The sequence below is a fragment of the Scyliorhinus torazame genome, chromosome 1, assembly GCF_047496885.1.
Source record: "Scyliorhinus torazame isolate Kashiwa2021f chromosome 1, sScyTor2.1, whole genome shotgun sequence".
NCBI lineage: Eukaryota > Metazoa > Chordata > Chondrichthyes > Carcharhiniformes > Scyliorhinidae > Scyliorhinus > Scyliorhinus torazame.
In genome coordinates, this window is record NC_092707.1 from 234,686,144 (window position 1) to 234,702,933 (window position 16,790).

The window sequence follows — 16,790 nt, forward strand, 5'->3', positions numbered from 1 at the left end:
CACCATAACACAGGCCCCTTTATAGCTAAAACACCCCCCATAAAATTAGCCACTCCATCTCAGAGCCCCCCTCACCCGGACACGTGTGACCCCATTAGGATCTATGTGGATGGATCTTCCACAGTCTTAGATGGGCAACGCATAACAGGTTGTGGGATTTATGTGGAGGACGCGCAGGGACGCGCCCTCGAGGAAATCACATTAAAACTACCCGGACACTTAGGCGCGCAGGCAGCAGAGCTTGCGGCCATCGCATACATTGTAGACCACCCAGATTCCTTCCCCAGCCCAGCAGACATATATTCAGACAGTCTGTACGTCTGCAACAGCCTCACCCAATTTCTGCCCCTTTGGGAAACAAGAGGATTTGTTTCCGCGGATGGAAAACCCCTCCCCTCAGCCCCATTACTCCGCCATATTTTGCAAAAAGCCAAGGACAGGGCTTTTGGCATTATAAAAGTCCGCAGCCACCATCGTTCCTCCCCCCCTGGAAATGTAAAAGCCGACGCACTGGCTAAGGCAGGATCCAGACATGGGTATTTTTGGAAACCCCCCGAAAGCGCGCCAGTGAGTGCGCCAGTGAGTGCAGTTCAGGTCACGCAGACTAGGATCGAAGATCTAGTAGAGGCCCAGAAGCAGGATCGCGCTCTCACTGAGATTGTGAAAGGGAAGTTTCCAGCCTCCTACGAAAGGTTCAAAAATACACTGACCACACATGACGGTGTGGTGTTAAAGGACATCCTTTATGTAGTTCCTGAGCAGGATAGGAACCAATTAATCTGTTTATTCCATGATGGTCATGGACACCAGGGAATCGATCCCACTACAGCCCACCTCAAACAGCTTTGTTGGTGGCCAAATCTCAAGGAGGATGTATCCCATTACATTGAGAATTGTCTCATCTGCGCACAGAACAACCCAGATAGATATGCCAAAAAGGCACATCTCAGCCACACCCGACCCGTTAACGGCCCCTGGACTAACCTCCAGATTGATTTTATAGGTCCATTGCCCCCTTGCAGGAATGGCTATAAATATGTTCTGGTGGTCATAGACACCTTTACAAAGTGGGTGGAAGCATTTCCAGCCCGCACCAACACCGCAAAAACCACAGACAAGATCGTAACACACCACATCTTTACAAGATAGGGACTCCCCTGCAGTATTGACTCGGACCAAGGTTCTCACTTTACGGGACGGGTCATGCAGAACGTCCTCACGATATTTGGCATAACCCAAAAATTTCACATTGCGTACCACCCACAGTCGAGTGGTATAGTGGAGAGCATGAATCGGACCCTAAAAACCACCCTCCGAAAAATGGTCCAGCAGAACAACACCACTTGGGATTCAGTCCTCCCCTTTGCGCTGATGTTTCTGCATAACACTGTTTCCACCTCCACAGGTTACACCCCACACACCCTTATGACCGGACGCCCCATGAAAGGGACAGAAAACTTGTTAGGTTTAGACCTGACCAGCCCTGAAGTTACGGCCCTCACCCACGAGAAAGCCGTTGAGCAATTAGTTGCTAATGTAAAAACGGCTCAGTTAGCAGTCGCAGTTAAATTGGGCACCAAAAAGAAACAGAGCAATGCCTGTTTTGATAAGGCAGTGCATGCAACGGAGTATGATATAGGACAGCAAGTGATGTTGTCTGTATATAACCCCAGCACATTCCTGTCTCCAAAATACTCGGGTCCGTATTTCATTACGGATAAAGTAAGCCCATCGGTATACAAAATAAAATACCCAAATGGTAAGACTGCCTTGGTTCATATTAACCAGTTAAAGGTTTATGGAGCACAGTCAAACCACGCCCACCACGTCATGCTTGACGCAGCACACCGCACCCCGCCCACAGCCAACGTAACCAGTCCAACCCCCACCACGTCTAGCCCAGCTACGGACTTGCCCTCGACTCCACCCCCAAAATCTACACTCCGCCCCGGAACGCCCACAGACTGCAGCAGCAGAGACAGCGACTGTGACTCGGACGATAGCCACAGCACGCCTCCCTACTATCCCCATGCAACAGGACCCACACCCAGCGACTCCGATTTTGACTCCAGTGATCCCTTCATGATCACTTTTCTAAACAAATCCCACCACCGACCACCGAACCACACGGACGACCCCGACTGTGTCCCCACACAACTCGACACAACTTATTGGCACCGCGACAACTCCTACAGACTCGTCTGCAACGACGAGAGCGACCCCAACTCACGCCAAGCAGCCCTTTCCACCCTAATCCACTCCAGAGTTTGGCACCCGGGAGAAGGTGACTACCTCGAGTCTGACTCCCAAGCCGCCAACCCCTTTGCGACCCTGTTCGCAACCGAGAACTGAGGTGTCCACATGATGTTTAAAGGAAACGCTTGGGAAAAGTGTTGTCCTTCCTGATGGAACCTGCAGGATGTTTTATGTTGTTCGTACGTTTGTTTAGTGTTGTTTGTCCGACAGGAGAATGTTTCTCACTGTCACACACCCATTCACCTGAAACTTCTGAGCTCATTCCCACAGACACCCACCGCGGCCGTACGCTTGTTCAGCGGTACCAATTTGTCCACAGATACCTGGTCAACAGACCAGACACTTGTTCAATGGAACTAGCTTATCTGCAGATACCTGGTCAACAGACCACACGCTCGTTCCGAGGAACTAGCTTTTCAGCTGATACTGGTTCGGGTATCAGACGCCCGATCGTAGCTGCTCTTGTGATTCAAGGTTAGAATCACAGCAGCAACCTCACCATGATGACTACATTTTTGCCCATTCTTGTCAGTTGCTCAGGCAGTGGAGAAATGGCGTGAGACCCGCCCTGCCTGGGGACCCCCCCATTGGTCAAACACGCTCGGGTAGGGGAGATACGGCATTGGTAGCCGCCCTACCCGGGGACATCATCCAAATCTTACCCGTCGCGGCCCATACGCACCTCATTTGACATTTTCATTTCAAAAAGTTTTATTTTGTTTAGGCGGCCTTTAGGTTGCTGCCATCTGCTATTTACATTCTGGAACATTGGGATGGTAAATCAGCACTGGTCCCTCATTGGGAAGTGTGCCGTGTCCTAAAATTTGTTTTGAAAACAAATGAGGGAGTCACACATAGTGACCAATTATAAGGGTATAATTGGCCCCAAAAAGGACAGACACACTAACACACCGGATATTAAACCAAGGTAGTTACAGATACTATGCTTGTTTTACAGAACTCCAGAAGCTCCAAGACCGGAGAAAACAGAGAACACAAAGAAAGAAAAAAAGAAAGAGGACAGCCATGAGGACTTCTTTCATCGTGCTCAACATCTTTGTGATGAACATTTGGTTGCACGGGAACGCGGACCCCATTACTCCAAAACCCCCTGCCGTTAATGTTTCACTGCCCCGCAGTACCCAAAGCCCAGTCACCAGCGACACTGCATCTTCCTGGTGTCCTACGTAATTGAAGCACTGTTAGCATTGGCGATACTCTGCTGTGTAGTGCAGACTATGCGCCTCCGCAAATGGAGAAGGAGAGCGTACCGCGCTCGAACCCCGGTATATCGGATCCGATCCCCTATATTCGGTTATGACCAGACCCCCGACCCCCGCGACCTATAACACGATAATAAAGAACATGCACTTGCGTTTTCCTGGAAATAAAAGATGTACAAAACGTGTCATGAACAAAAAAATGTATGATCCTGAGCTTGACTGCCAAGCCAGGAAAGAGTATATTAAATGTTGTGATTGTTGTTGTATGTTTTAGGAAGATAGGATAATGCAATATTTAGGGAGTATAGTGTATTTAGGTAAAATTAGAGGTTCCAAGTTTTTTATTTTTTAAATGCATGCCCCTGCCTGACATAGCGCCCTTAGAATTGTTTAGGTGTGCATAGCTAGGGTCAAAGTAGTGGCCATGTAGGAGGTGTCCCCCCCGGTCAGGGAATGGTAAGGACAAAATTTATGTGATCCTTCACGCTTTGCGTTAGGATCACAAGGAGGGAATGTAGCCACCTAAAATGGCTGATTCCCGATTAATTTGGCCAAAACACGATGTAAAATGGCTAACCGAAAAGGCTGATGGGAAAAGCAGCCAACAGGGCACAAACGGACAGCTGCAGACAGAACAGTGTATTCGGCTCTGGGGAAGTCGGCCCAGATCGATACCTGCAACCATTAGCAGCACACCAACCCAGCCATCTGCAGTTTAATCGGCTATCCCCGGGAACAATTGCAACAAATTAGCAATTGAAAGCCGATCCAGACCTCTCGGCGCCAGTAGTGGCCGAGACAAAGAAAGGTGAACGACCAACCCTGATCAAGGAATCGCCCCATTATTGGAGCATATCGAACCCAGTGATTGGGACCAAGTCCAATCACTTGGGACCAGGGTCAAGGTCCGCCCCGAGAGGCGGGAAGCCCCTGGGAACTATAATAGTAAGGGGCCAAGTTCAGATCGACCCTTCTCTCCCTTCTCCTGCTCGCAACCTTCGCAAGAACCATCGACAAGAAACCGTAAGTTTGACTCCAGCGATTGCTATCCGATAGAGACTCCTAGCCATCGACCTGTATCAGCCTTTGAATCCCGCAGGCCAGACCCAATTTGATAAGCCATTCGTTTCCCTGACCTGGTGGGCCATTCCCAAAGTTAAGTATTGGCCTGTAGTGGTAGGAAGTAGTCTAGAAAGTAGGATTATTGTATAAGTATTTATTGCTGTATATAATAAATGACCGTTGATTTTACTCTTACTAAGCGGTATGCTGTCTTCTTAATCATAACTAGAGCTTGAACCACGTGGCGGTATCAGAAAGATACCTGGCGACTCGTGAGCAAAGGTGACAGAATTAGAGCTAATAAAACTAAGGCTAATAAGAGCAACAGTATAAACCGGAAAGTACAAATTAGATTTAATTAATTGTCAACTTATGGACCGAATGGGTTGGCGTCATGGTGGCACAGTGGTTATCACTGCTGCCTCACAGCGCCAGGGACCCGAGTTCGATTCTGATCAAGGGTGACTGTCTGTGCGGAGTCTGCACGTTCTCCCCATGTCTGCGTGGGTTTCCTCCGGGTGCTTCAGTTTCCTCTCACAGTCCAAAGATGTGCAGGTTAGCTGGATTGACCATGCTAAATTGCCCCTTAGTGTCCAAAGGTGTGCAGGTTAGGTGGATTGGCCACTTTAAATTGCCCCTTAATGTCCAAAGATGTGCAGGCTCGGTGGATTGGCCATGCTAAATTGCCCATTAGTGTCCAAAGGTGTGCAGATTAGGTGGGGTTAAAGGATACGGCAGGTGAGTAAGCCTAGGTAGGTGATCTGTCGGAGGGTCAGTGCTGACTCGATGGGCTGAAAGCTCTCCTTCTGCACTTTCGGGATTCTATGGAAATAAAGAAAAGGAATGGAAGATGGAATTGAGCGTGATAGATAAAACAAACAGAAAGAAAAGGTAGTTTAATGCCAAGTTTCTCAGTGAAGCATCTGGGCTTGAACACAATAAGTAAAGGCTGGCGTTCCAGTGCAATACTGATGGATTACTACACTGTCTGGGTGCCGTATTTCGGATGAGATGCTGAACCAAGGCCCCATCTATCCCCTTGTATCTGCCCGATATTTATCACTCAGTCCATCATAAGAACCGATTCGCTGGTCATTATTACATTGCTGTTAGTGGGAGCTTGCTGTGCGCAAATGTGCTAACTGCCTTTCCTACATTACAACAGTGACTTCATTTTGAATGTTTTTCATCAGTTGTAGATGACTGCTGGTTATGAAATTACCACGTTAATGCAAGTCTTTTTTTAATAGTGTAGCCTGTGGGGAGGCAGGGCAACCTGTGTTTAACTGTACATGTCTATACTCCAGAAGTTGCTTTCCGATTCACTACATAATAACGTTGAGCGCGGTTAGCCTCGCCATTATTCTAAATGCAAAATCCAGGCCATTATGCTTTGTTACCTGTGCCCGACATTAGAAATAATTTTCTTCAAATTATTTTGGAAACTATGTCTTTTCTCATACCATGCTCCGTCTTGCTGGTGCCTCTGCATACTCACAGTAACATAGGAATGGAAGTGGGCCATTCGGCCCCTCAAGCCTGCTCCATCGTTCATTTAGGACTTGACTGATCTGTAGCTCAACTCCAGTTATCCGCCTTAACCCCATTATCCCTTGATATGTATGGCAAAAAACAATCAATCACAGTTTTGGAAGCTCCAATTATTCCTGCAGCCACAGCCTTTTGGGGAAAGAATTCCAGTTTTCTTCTATCCTTTGGGTGCAAAGCCATTGGCCGGATTTTTCCATCCCCCTTATGCGACGTTTTTTCCCACGACAGGCGGCTTGCAATTGGCTGCCGGTGGGATCTTCCGGCCCTGCCGAGATCAAGAGCAATTTCCACCGCCGGGGAACCCACAGCGGGGGCCGACTTCAGCGGGAATGGAAGATCCCGCCAGCAGGATGGTCCGGAAAACCCCACCCATTGTTCTTGATTCTCCAACAGAGGATAATTATCCCACTGTATCATATCTTTTTAACATTTTAGAAGCCGATAGGGTGGAAATTCAGTTGCGAGCTTTGATGTTGTGGATGAGCAGATACCAGAATTTGTGATTATAACAAATTTAACTGTCTCAAGATTCCAGCATAAAGTTTCTAGGGTTCAGCACAGTAGAAATGACAAGAAGTGAAGAAGAACTCATTGAACAATAACAATCATGAACGATAACATGCCTTCATTCCCAACTCTCTGCCAATCTTCATCCTGTTAGGATGCTTGCTATTTGTAATTTTCTAGTTCCACGATGATAGAACATAGAACATACAGTGCAGAAGGAGGCCATTCGGCCCATCGCGTCTGCACCGACCCACTTAAGCCCTCACTTCCACCCTATCCCCATAACCCAATAACTCCTCCTAATCTTTTTGGACACTAAGGGCAATTTATCATGGCCAATCCATCTAACCTGCACGTCTTTGGACTGTGGGAGGAAACGGGAGCACCCGGAGGAAACCCACGCAGACACGGGGAGAATGTGCAGACTCCGCATAGAGAGTGACCCAGTAAGGAATCAAACCTGGGACCCTGGCGCTGTGAATCCACAGTGCTATCCACTTGTGCTACCGTGCTGCCCCGTTTGATGTTCGAACTCTGTGTATAAAACAGTTGAAAGCAATAGGTATTTAACGGACTGCGGGCAGCCCGCCAGCTTCATTTGAAAAACTAGACCTGATGGAATATGCAAGCTCTTGTTACGAGAGAATAGACAGCCCACCTTGTGGAAGGTGTGTAAATGGAAATGTAGCAACAAATATCAAAAGTGTCTGACGTAACTACTGAAGATTTGTATCTGAAAATGAAGCACAACATTACCCTAAGGAAGAGCGCAATAGAACAATCTCCACTTGTACCCAGCCTGACAACAATTCCACATGATCTTCCTGTTGCTGCAACTAGAAAGGAGAAGAGCAAACTGATTTCTTCGGCACTGCTCAAAATTCATCGAGGCCAACAGCAAATAAAAATGGCCAGTCGTGATTAACAACAGGCTTTGAAATGACACTACACAAGGAAATTTCCCCCCATTCCTCCTCGATGTCTGAACATAAATATCTGTGGAATGGGTGCAAGTTATGGGATCTTGAGTGTACAATGCTGCACCATCAAACGGGGCAGCACGGCAGCACAAGTGGATAGCACTGTGGCTTCACAGCGCCAGGGTCCCATAGTGAGCGCGTTTAGCCGCGTGTTTCCCGGTGCTCGCAGTGCCAAGAAACACAACGCTATCTAACGTGACTCCAGTTTGACACAGAGCCTCAGCAGGGAATGTGTGGCTGAGGCCGCATTTAGTCCTGTTCCCTGCACTGAGGAGCCCTGCTTGCCAAAGCCTTTTTAAATGGTGTCCCTATTTCTCAAGGCCCCAAAGTGATCCCCCCTCCCCCCCCCGAAGCTTGTTGCTGCGCTACCACTTGTAGATGGTACATGGGCATGTAACCAAACCTACCAAAGGCGTAATCAGGACAAAAAAGTTGTGTATCTGCCAGTTATTTTAACACTTTTGTACATTTTAGGAATGGGTGCCTCCACAAGGTGGGCCAGTTAGCTGAGCTGACTAGGTGACTAGCATGTGGTTCAGAATGATGCCAACAGCATAACTTATTTTCATTATGGTTGAGGTAGTCTGGGGACCTGCATCCCCACCCTGCCCTTAAGAGTGGAAGGCAATGGCAAAACCACCGCAGATAAAAATTGCCAATAAAACAATGCAGCGATTCTCTGGAACAATTTGTAAGCGTGGTACCGAGCGGGGACTGCCACGAGCTTCCCAGCGCTCAGCCCGGCGAGGCCGGCAACGCTATCCAATGTTAATTGGTTCACTTTCTGAGACCCAGTGATTGTGGGAGAGTTTCTCCTGTGGAGACACAGAGAGGGTATCGTTGGCCGCACGCGTGGTTCACAGTGATGGGAGGGGGTGTGAAGGAAAGGTTGGGGAGGGGTTGAAGGGAGGAGTGGTTGAAGAGACAGTTGGTCTCGCCGCTTCTCGCCGCAAATGAAGGCTCACCAGCCGATTCAGCGCGCCGCGCTCGCAAGCCCCCTGCAAACAAGTTCGAGCAGCACTTAAACTGCCAACTCCACTCAGCTCGCGGCCATGGCACCGGGAGGACCAGCATCAAGATTTGCAGATGTGGACATGGGGAGGCTTCTCGAGGCGGTGGAGGCCAGGTGGGATGTCCTGTTCCCCCAAGGGTCCCATGGGGTGAGCCTGGAGCGTGGCCAGGAGGGCTGGCTTCCAGTGTCACAAAAAGGTCAATGACCTGCACCGGACAGCACGGTTGAATGGACACCGTCCCCACCCCCAAGACCTTTCAGCCTCCATGCAAGCATGCCCCACCAACCCTCCATGTGGCCCCAACCGTCTCTTCAACCACTCCTCCCTTCAACCCCTCCCCAACCTTTCCTTCACACCCCCTCCCATCACTGTGAACCACGCGTGCGGCCAACGATACCCTCTCTGTGTCTCCACAGGAGAAACTCTCCCACAATCACTGGGAGAGGGCCCAGACTGGTGGAGGGGTGTCAGACATAAGAATCCTCACCAGCTTCGAGGAACGAGCCCTGGAGCTGACTGGGATGGCCGAGGACAGAACGGTCACCAATGCACACGGCACAGAGGTGAGGATCCACCGGGCCCCATCCGGAGGACCTGTTGAACGTGACTTGTTAATGCCATATAGACTGACTCATTCCTCCCACTGACCACACATCCATTCTCCCACAGGTCATCCAGCTGACGGCGCTGGCCCATCCGGGGTGACCCCTCCTCTGACTCCCATGGGTCCCAGCCTGATGCTGAGCCTGTGGAACAGGGTTACCCGGAGCTGATGGAAACATTGGGGAGTGGCCGTGACACTCCCGCAGGTTCATTGCTGACTGGAGGCTATTGGGGCGCAGGAGATGTTGCTGGCAATGCGTGGCACCGAGGCCAACACTGCTAGAGTGGCGACTGCAGTGGACAGCCTGGTGCACGACGTTGGCACCTTTAGTGAAGGTGTCCAAGGTGTTGCGCCGTCAGTGAAGGCCGTGGCTAAGGGCCTCGGCAGAATGTCTGACATGCTGGGGAACGTGATCCAGTACCAGGCTCACCTTGATGAGGTGCTGCGGGACATGTACCGCTTTCAGACGAGAATGCCCAAGGTGCTGCGGAGCTTGTCCCAGCCCAAGGTGGGCATTGCCCAATGACTGGAGAGCAACGCTGAGGGCATCACCATGATGGTGCAGACATCGGGGAGCCGCCAGGGCTGGTAGAGCCAGATGATGCAGGGGCAGCCAGAGATTTAACCAGTTACCTCCATCCCACGGTGAACCCCAGGGCCCTATGGGCACCAAGAGGGAGGAGGAGGGGCTGGGTGAAAACCTGGAGACGTCCCATGCAGTGGGGATGGTGGCCACCAGCTCCCCCGTGTTCCACCTGTTATGGGCCAGGGTTTAGAGAACCCCAAAGTGTATCATGGAGTTCACCTGACCCACAACTTTTAATAGATTGTGGTATGGGGAGCACACGGCTCACTCTACAGGTGTGGTACAGCAGAAATGGAAAAGTATTTTTTAAAGCAAAACAATGTTTATTCTATGAACTCAAGTTAATCTTTTTAAAACAAACAGTGAACATCTTAGCAACCATTAATTCAAATACAACCCCCAAAGAATACAACACTAAGTAATGCTTAATAACTTCCCAAACAACATCCAGAAGAGGCCGGGGATGTCTGACTGCCCCAGGATGTAGCTTTTGTGCACACTCCCTGGGAAGCGTGCCTGATCTTCATGTGGTGGTCGCGCATGAGCTGTATGTCCAGGGACTGGAACCCCTTCCTGTTCACGTAGGGCACTCCCAGATTGTCTGGTGAGTGCAAAGCGCCAGGCATGCAGTCTATCAGCCCCTGGATCTGGGGCATCCCGGCAACGGTGGAGAATCCTGCTGTTCAGGCACCCTGTTGTGCTTGGCCCACTTCAAAGTTGATGTAGTTTTCCGCCCAGGCAAACAGGACATCCGTGAACTGTTGAATGCTCTTGTGGGCTGTGGCCTGCGATATGTCACACAGGTCTCCGCTTCAGCCCTGGAATGATTTGATTTGATTTATTATTGTCACATGTATAGCATACAGTGAAAAGTATTGTTTCTTGCATGCTCATACAGACAACGCATACCGTACATAGGGAAAGCAGGAGAGACTGTAGAATTTAAGTGATTGAATTAGAACATTGTTAGGGAGTTCAAAAGAGTTAGAATGAAGTTTTAGAAACAAAGAACGAGAGTAAAAAATAGAATTTGAGGGTATGCTGGGCACAGCTTGCAAGAAGTCGCCTCGCTCTGGCGCCATCTTGGAAATTATCTCGAGGTGCAGAAGTTCAGAGCTGCGGTGACCTTGATGGTCACCGGGAGCAGGTGTCCTCCTCCTTCACATGATGCCAAGTTCACGAGGAAGTGGCACAGGTGCCCCACCATCTCTTTGTTGAGGCAGAGCATACTGCAGCACGTGCTGTCCGTTATCTGCTCGAACGACCCTGTATATCCTGGGCCGCCACGGGTCTCCCCCTCTGGGTCCCTCCCTGGCTTGGTGGGCGGTGGGTCCTCAGGGTGTGGGGTGGGATCCAACATGTGGGCCGCCGCGGCGAGCATCTGCAGACGCTGCTGATGCCGCTGTCTCCGCCATCAGGCCATCCGGTCTACCAGCAGCACCACTAGGGCAAGTTCTGCGGGGCCCAAAATACCATCCATACCATTCAATATCTGTAAAGAATTGCGAGAGGGTGTTAGACCGACAGACAGCGGTGGCTCCCACCCCTGGAGCCTCCATTCTCCCACTGATCCCCCGCCCCCACCCTCACGCCCGGAACTCCCTGCCCACGCACTCCCAGCCGCAGTGGGCCCTCCTCAACGGACTCCCAGACCCTGTACCCCAGACACCTTCACATAACTTCACCTGGACCAGGCGCTGTTCCCCTCCCCATTGCAGTCACCCAAACTCCAGCCATGGACATGTCTTCAAAACTGTGTCCCATCCCTGGGTGTTTGGATGTTGGCTGCTGCGTGTGTGGTGTTGCCTCCCGCAGTGTTCAGCACAGTGTCCAGGCATCAAGGTGTGATTGGGATGCTAGGCAATGACTCCAACAAGCTACAAGGCCCGTCCATCCACGGGAATCTACTTGGGTTGTGTGAAGTGCTCGCTTCACCATGATCCCGATTATCAATAGCTTTCAGCCGCATGGCCAGAGGCCTCGGCAGTTAGTGGGGGTTATGGGTGTTCGGTGGGGCAGAAGGACAGAGACAAGGGTTGCCTCCGGAATGGGTACACACGATCCAGGGGTTGGCATGGTGGAACCTCGAGCGGTTGCCCCTACAGAACCTCCCCCTTTCCCATGGCGGCCCACCCCCATGGAGGGTGTACCCCCCCAACCGAGGGTCCCCCACTCCTCAGCCAAGCACTGCGCCCCTGAGCTCTCTGCCTGTGAGCAAAGATGGCAACTCACCTCCTCGGCTCCCAGCAGAAGCTCTTCAGCCAGGTTCACGTTTTTCAGAAGGAGTACTAATCGGCGCCAGCGTGACCACTGGCTGGGAGGTCGATGAATGGCGGGAGGCCGTTGGATATGGATAAGGATATGGAAATAGGGTTTAAGTGGTGATAATTGGTTTCTTGGCACGCTATGGCAGGATCCCAATTTCGCCTACGGGAATGGGCCGTTTGCATTGCAAACTGTTTGGCGCCTGATGCGGTTCTCATTTCCGGCTTTCCCGCTATTCACCGGCCTTGTTTTGCTCAAGCAAGAGCACAACAAGAATGGAGGTCCATGCCCAATGACTCTTTGGGAAGAGCCCAATACCAAACCTCCACAATCTGCTGGCGTTGGCTTCAAATTGAAGAACCATAAGCTGCAGGGATTGATGAACATCTAGGCAGAATGTTTCCTTACTCCTGATTCAGAGGCTTGCTTCTTCATGGTATGTTGAAAATAAATGTTAGGATGTTATAAATGGATTATAAAGATTACATCCAAAAGTGAAAAAGACTGTGTAAGAGTCAGCTGGTCTACTGAGGACTCAAGATGTCTGTATCATATGAACAGCTTTATTGCCTTTACTGTTCACTAATTAGGTTTATTTGTTTTTCAGATTTTACTGACCAAAAATTATGGAATATATTTTCTCTGAAGACTACAATGAAACCAGCACTTTTGATTATTCCGACATGGAACTCTTGTGTACAATGAACGATACCAGGAAATTTACAGGGGTGTTTATTCCTGTCTTGTATTCAATCATCGCAGTGACAGGCATTATTGGCAATGGTTTGGTTGTGTTAACCTATTCCTATTACAAGAAGGTAAAGTCAATGACTGACATGTACCTCATGAATTTGGCTGTCGCCGATATACTGTTTGTAGTTACTCTACCATTCTGGGCTACAGCTGAATCAAAAGGATGGCTCTTTACGGACTTTGGATGCAAACTTCTCAAGGGGGTGTACAGCATCAACTTCTACAGTGGGATGTTGTTGCTGGCTGTTATCAGTATTGATCGATATGTTGCTATTGTTCATGCAACTAAGTCCTTCAATTACAGAGGGAAGGCACTGGTTTATAGTAAAATTATTTGTATAGCTATCTGGATGGCTGGAATTGTTGTGTCCCTGCCAACATTTGTTTTTAGTGAAACGTATAAATTCGAGACAACTAAAGAAATGGTATGTGATGTTAGGTACCCTAAAAACTATTCAAGCATTGGTAAAATGGTTGCTCCGACAATACAGCTAACATTGGGTTTCTTTGTACCGCTAATAATCATGATTTTCTGTTATTCTCTGATAATTAACACACTTCTCCAAGCGAGAAACTTCCAGAGACATAAGGCATTTCGAGTTGTAATGGCAGTAGTAGTAGCATTTGTCATTTGTCAAGTACCATACAATGTGATGGTACTTCATGAGACTTTATTTAAAACAACTGAATGTGAATTTCGCAAACCCATGACCATTTTACATACAGTGACAAAGTCCTTGGCCTTTTTCCATTGTTGTCTGAATCCTGTCCTCTATGCCTTTATTGGCGTTAAGTTCAGGTTTTATTTTACAAAGGTTCTTCGAGATATCTGGTGTTTAAGCAAAAGGTACATTACATTTCGCCACAGCCCATCAAGACGTACCAGTGAAACATTTATGTCAAGACGCACTTTTGACTTTGATATTGACAACCCATCGTCCTTCACCATGTGAGCATCAGCTTTTTGCATAAGCTTTTGAATTCAAATTTCACAACAAGGCAGTACATTTAAGTGCTGGTCTGTTCTATATCATCTGTTCTCCTACCTATTGCTACATATTATGGGGATGAGGAATATCAGAATAGGCCTTGTGGCTCCTAGCTCTTTCTCTCCACAGACCATTTCTATTTTCCCCATCTGTCACTTTGATGAACCTTCTGATAAAGGTGGCCAAAGTTAGAATGAATAAAAATCTATGGAACTTCCCTCCTTGGCACAAAGAAGTCCAGGTTACCACTTCTATCTTACTACTTAGACAATGTAATGCTGACCACCTGTATTCCTAGCCAAATGGAAAACATTCCATTATGCCTTGTAGTTGATGGAATGGCTTTGTTTGTCAAGTGACTAGTCACCCACCACTGAATACCCAGCCTCTGACTGCTCTTGTAGTCATTTTATCTATGTGGCTGATCCAGTGAAGCTTGTGGTCATTGGCATCACCAAGGATGCTGATGGAGAGGGATTCAATGATAATGAATGTCATTGAATGTCATGGGGAGGTGGTTAGGCTGATTATTAGTGGCAGGCGTATTACTTATCACATTTCAGTACAAATTTGAATTTTGTCCAGGTCCTGCTGCACTTAACTTATGATATGGAGATGCCGGCGTTGGACTGGGGTGAGCACAGTACGAAGTCTTACAACACCAGGTTAAAGTCCAACAGGTTTGTTTCGATGTCACTAGCTTTCGGAGCGCTGCTCCTTCCTCAGGTGAATGAAGAGGTCTGTTCCAGAAACACATATATAGACAAATTCAAAGATGCCAAACAATGCTAGGAATGCGACCATTAGCAGGTGATTAAATCTTTACAGATCCAGAGATGGGGTAACCCCAGGTTAAAGAGGTGTGAATTGCATCAAGCCAGGACAGTTGGTAGGATTTTGCAGGCCAGATGGTGGGGGATGAATGTAATGCGACATGAATCCCAGGTCCCGGTTGAGGCCGCACTCATGTGTGCGGAACTTGGCTATAAGTTTCTGCTCGGCGATTCTGCGTTGCCGCGGGTCCTGAAGGCCGCCTTGGAGAACGCTTACCCGGAGATCAGAGGCTGAATGCCCTTGACTGCTGAAGTGTTCCCCGACTGGAAGGGAACATTCCTGCCTGGTGATTGTTGCGCGATGTCCGTTCATTTGTTGTCGCAGCGTCTGCATGGTCTCACCAATGTACCACGCTTCGGGACATCCTTTCCTGCAGCGTATGAGGTAGACAACATTGGCCGAGTCGCACGAGTATGTACCGTGTACCTGGTGGGTGGTGTTCTCACGTGTAATAGTGGTATCCATGTTGATGATCTGGCACGACTTGCAGAGATTGCCATGACAGGGTTGTGTGGTGCCGTGGTCACTGTTCTGAAGACTGGGTAGTTTGCTGCAAACAATGGTTCGTTTGAGGTTGCGCAGTTGTTTGAAGGCAAGTGTTTCTGGAACAGACCTCTTCAGGAAGGAGCAGCGCTCAGAAAGCTAGTGATATCGAAACAAACCTGTTGGACTTTAACCTGGTGTTGTAAGACTTCGTACTGCACTTAACTTAGTCATAGGCTATTCATATGCACAACGTATATCAGAACCAATAGTCTTTCGGACTTCTTTGTAAATTTGCAGTACTTGGGCAATGACTTAGTGTTCAAATTTCTGGGGTTTATAGATTCATAGAATTTACAGTGCAGAAGGAGGCCATTCGGCCCATCGAGTCTGCACCGGCTCTTGGAAAGAGCGCCCTACCGAGGCCCACACCACCCTATCCCCATAACCCAGTAACCCCACTCAACCAAGGCCAATTTTGGACACTAAGGGCAATTTAGCATGGCCAATCCACCTAACCTGCACGTCTTTGGACTGTGGGAGGAAACCGGAGCACCCGGAGGAAACCCACGCACACACGGGGAGAACGTGCAGACTCCGCACAGACAGTGACCCAAGCCGGGAATCGAACCTGGGACCCTGGAGCTGTGAAGCAATTATGCTAACCACTATGCTACCGTGCTGCCCGGTATTATGAGCTACTCTGTTGTACCAATTCACGTATCTTATGACAAATGGAAATGATCTATTTCTAAGCTAAGCTGATCAGTGGAAACTTGGTTTTTAAAATAATACAATGCTTGGTCATTTGCATTTCGCATTTGCTTATTTTTTTACCCAAGAGTTCCTTTTATATAAACATTGTTGCTTGTGTTTATTTTATATTTTGTCACAATTGTTAGATCTGATAATGCAGGTTAATTTTGTGGATGGAATTCTGATGACGACATTTAAAATGATCACTGTCCATAACTTTCCTTGGGACAAAGCTCTGTTTTAATGCTGACAATCAAAATAATTATTTTCTGGTTAATGAACATGCATGCTTTTTTTTTTTACAAGGTTTGTAAATTGAAATATATTATCAGGCCACTCATTGTGTCTCCTCAAAATTATGTTGTAAACAGATAGGCAAAAATTGCAGTACAATTATTTGTGTTGGTGAATAATGAAAGGCTGCCAGGATTGGAGCTCTGAAAGATTTGACCATGAGATATTACTGAGATATTACATTGAAGAGTTGCATGAGAATCCAAATGTGTTCTGATTCCACTTTGAGACAGTTAAATAGGAAGCTTACTTGTCCTTGTTCTGATCTATTACAGAATCAACAGAGCATTTTCTTTCTGATGCAATGAGGATATGCAGTGTCATTTTAATGAGATGTTCACTTTCCTGTGGGGGGTGCTAACTAGAGGCTAATTACCTCCTAATGGAGAGCATAATAGGGTCCTCTGCTTCCTTGAAGGTTAATTCAGATAGATATTGATAGAAGAATCTGCGAATAGGTTTACATGAGCCTTTACATACCTCTTCCCTGAGTCAAGGGGAGAAAAACTATATATAAAATAATAAATAAAAATTGTGAATAAACTTGTCACGCTACTTTGAAGAGTTTAGGATGAGATTTATGATTTGTGATTTTGCTTTACCAACACGATGAAAGATGTGTACTCTTGATAGA

The 16,790-nt window shown here is 48.1% G+C and overlaps 1 protein-coding gene across 1 annotated transcript in view; it reads left to right on the forward strand.

The window, feature by feature from the left end:
- ccr6a (chemokine (C-C motif) receptor 6a) overlaps positions 1-14,547 on the forward strand; it is a 68,558-nt gene extending 54,011 nt beyond the window's left edge. Inside the window, exon 3 of the mRNA XM_072503431.1 lies at positions 12,655-14,547. Within this exon, the coding sequence (XP_072359532.1) occupies positions 12,674-13,753 (1,080 nt within the window). The 5' untranslated portion in view covers positions 12,655-12,673 and the 3' untranslated portion in view covers positions 13,754-14,547. The remainder of the gene's footprint in view (positions 1-12,654) is intronic.
- The last annotated feature ends 2,243 nt before the right edge of the window (positions 14,548-16,790 follow it).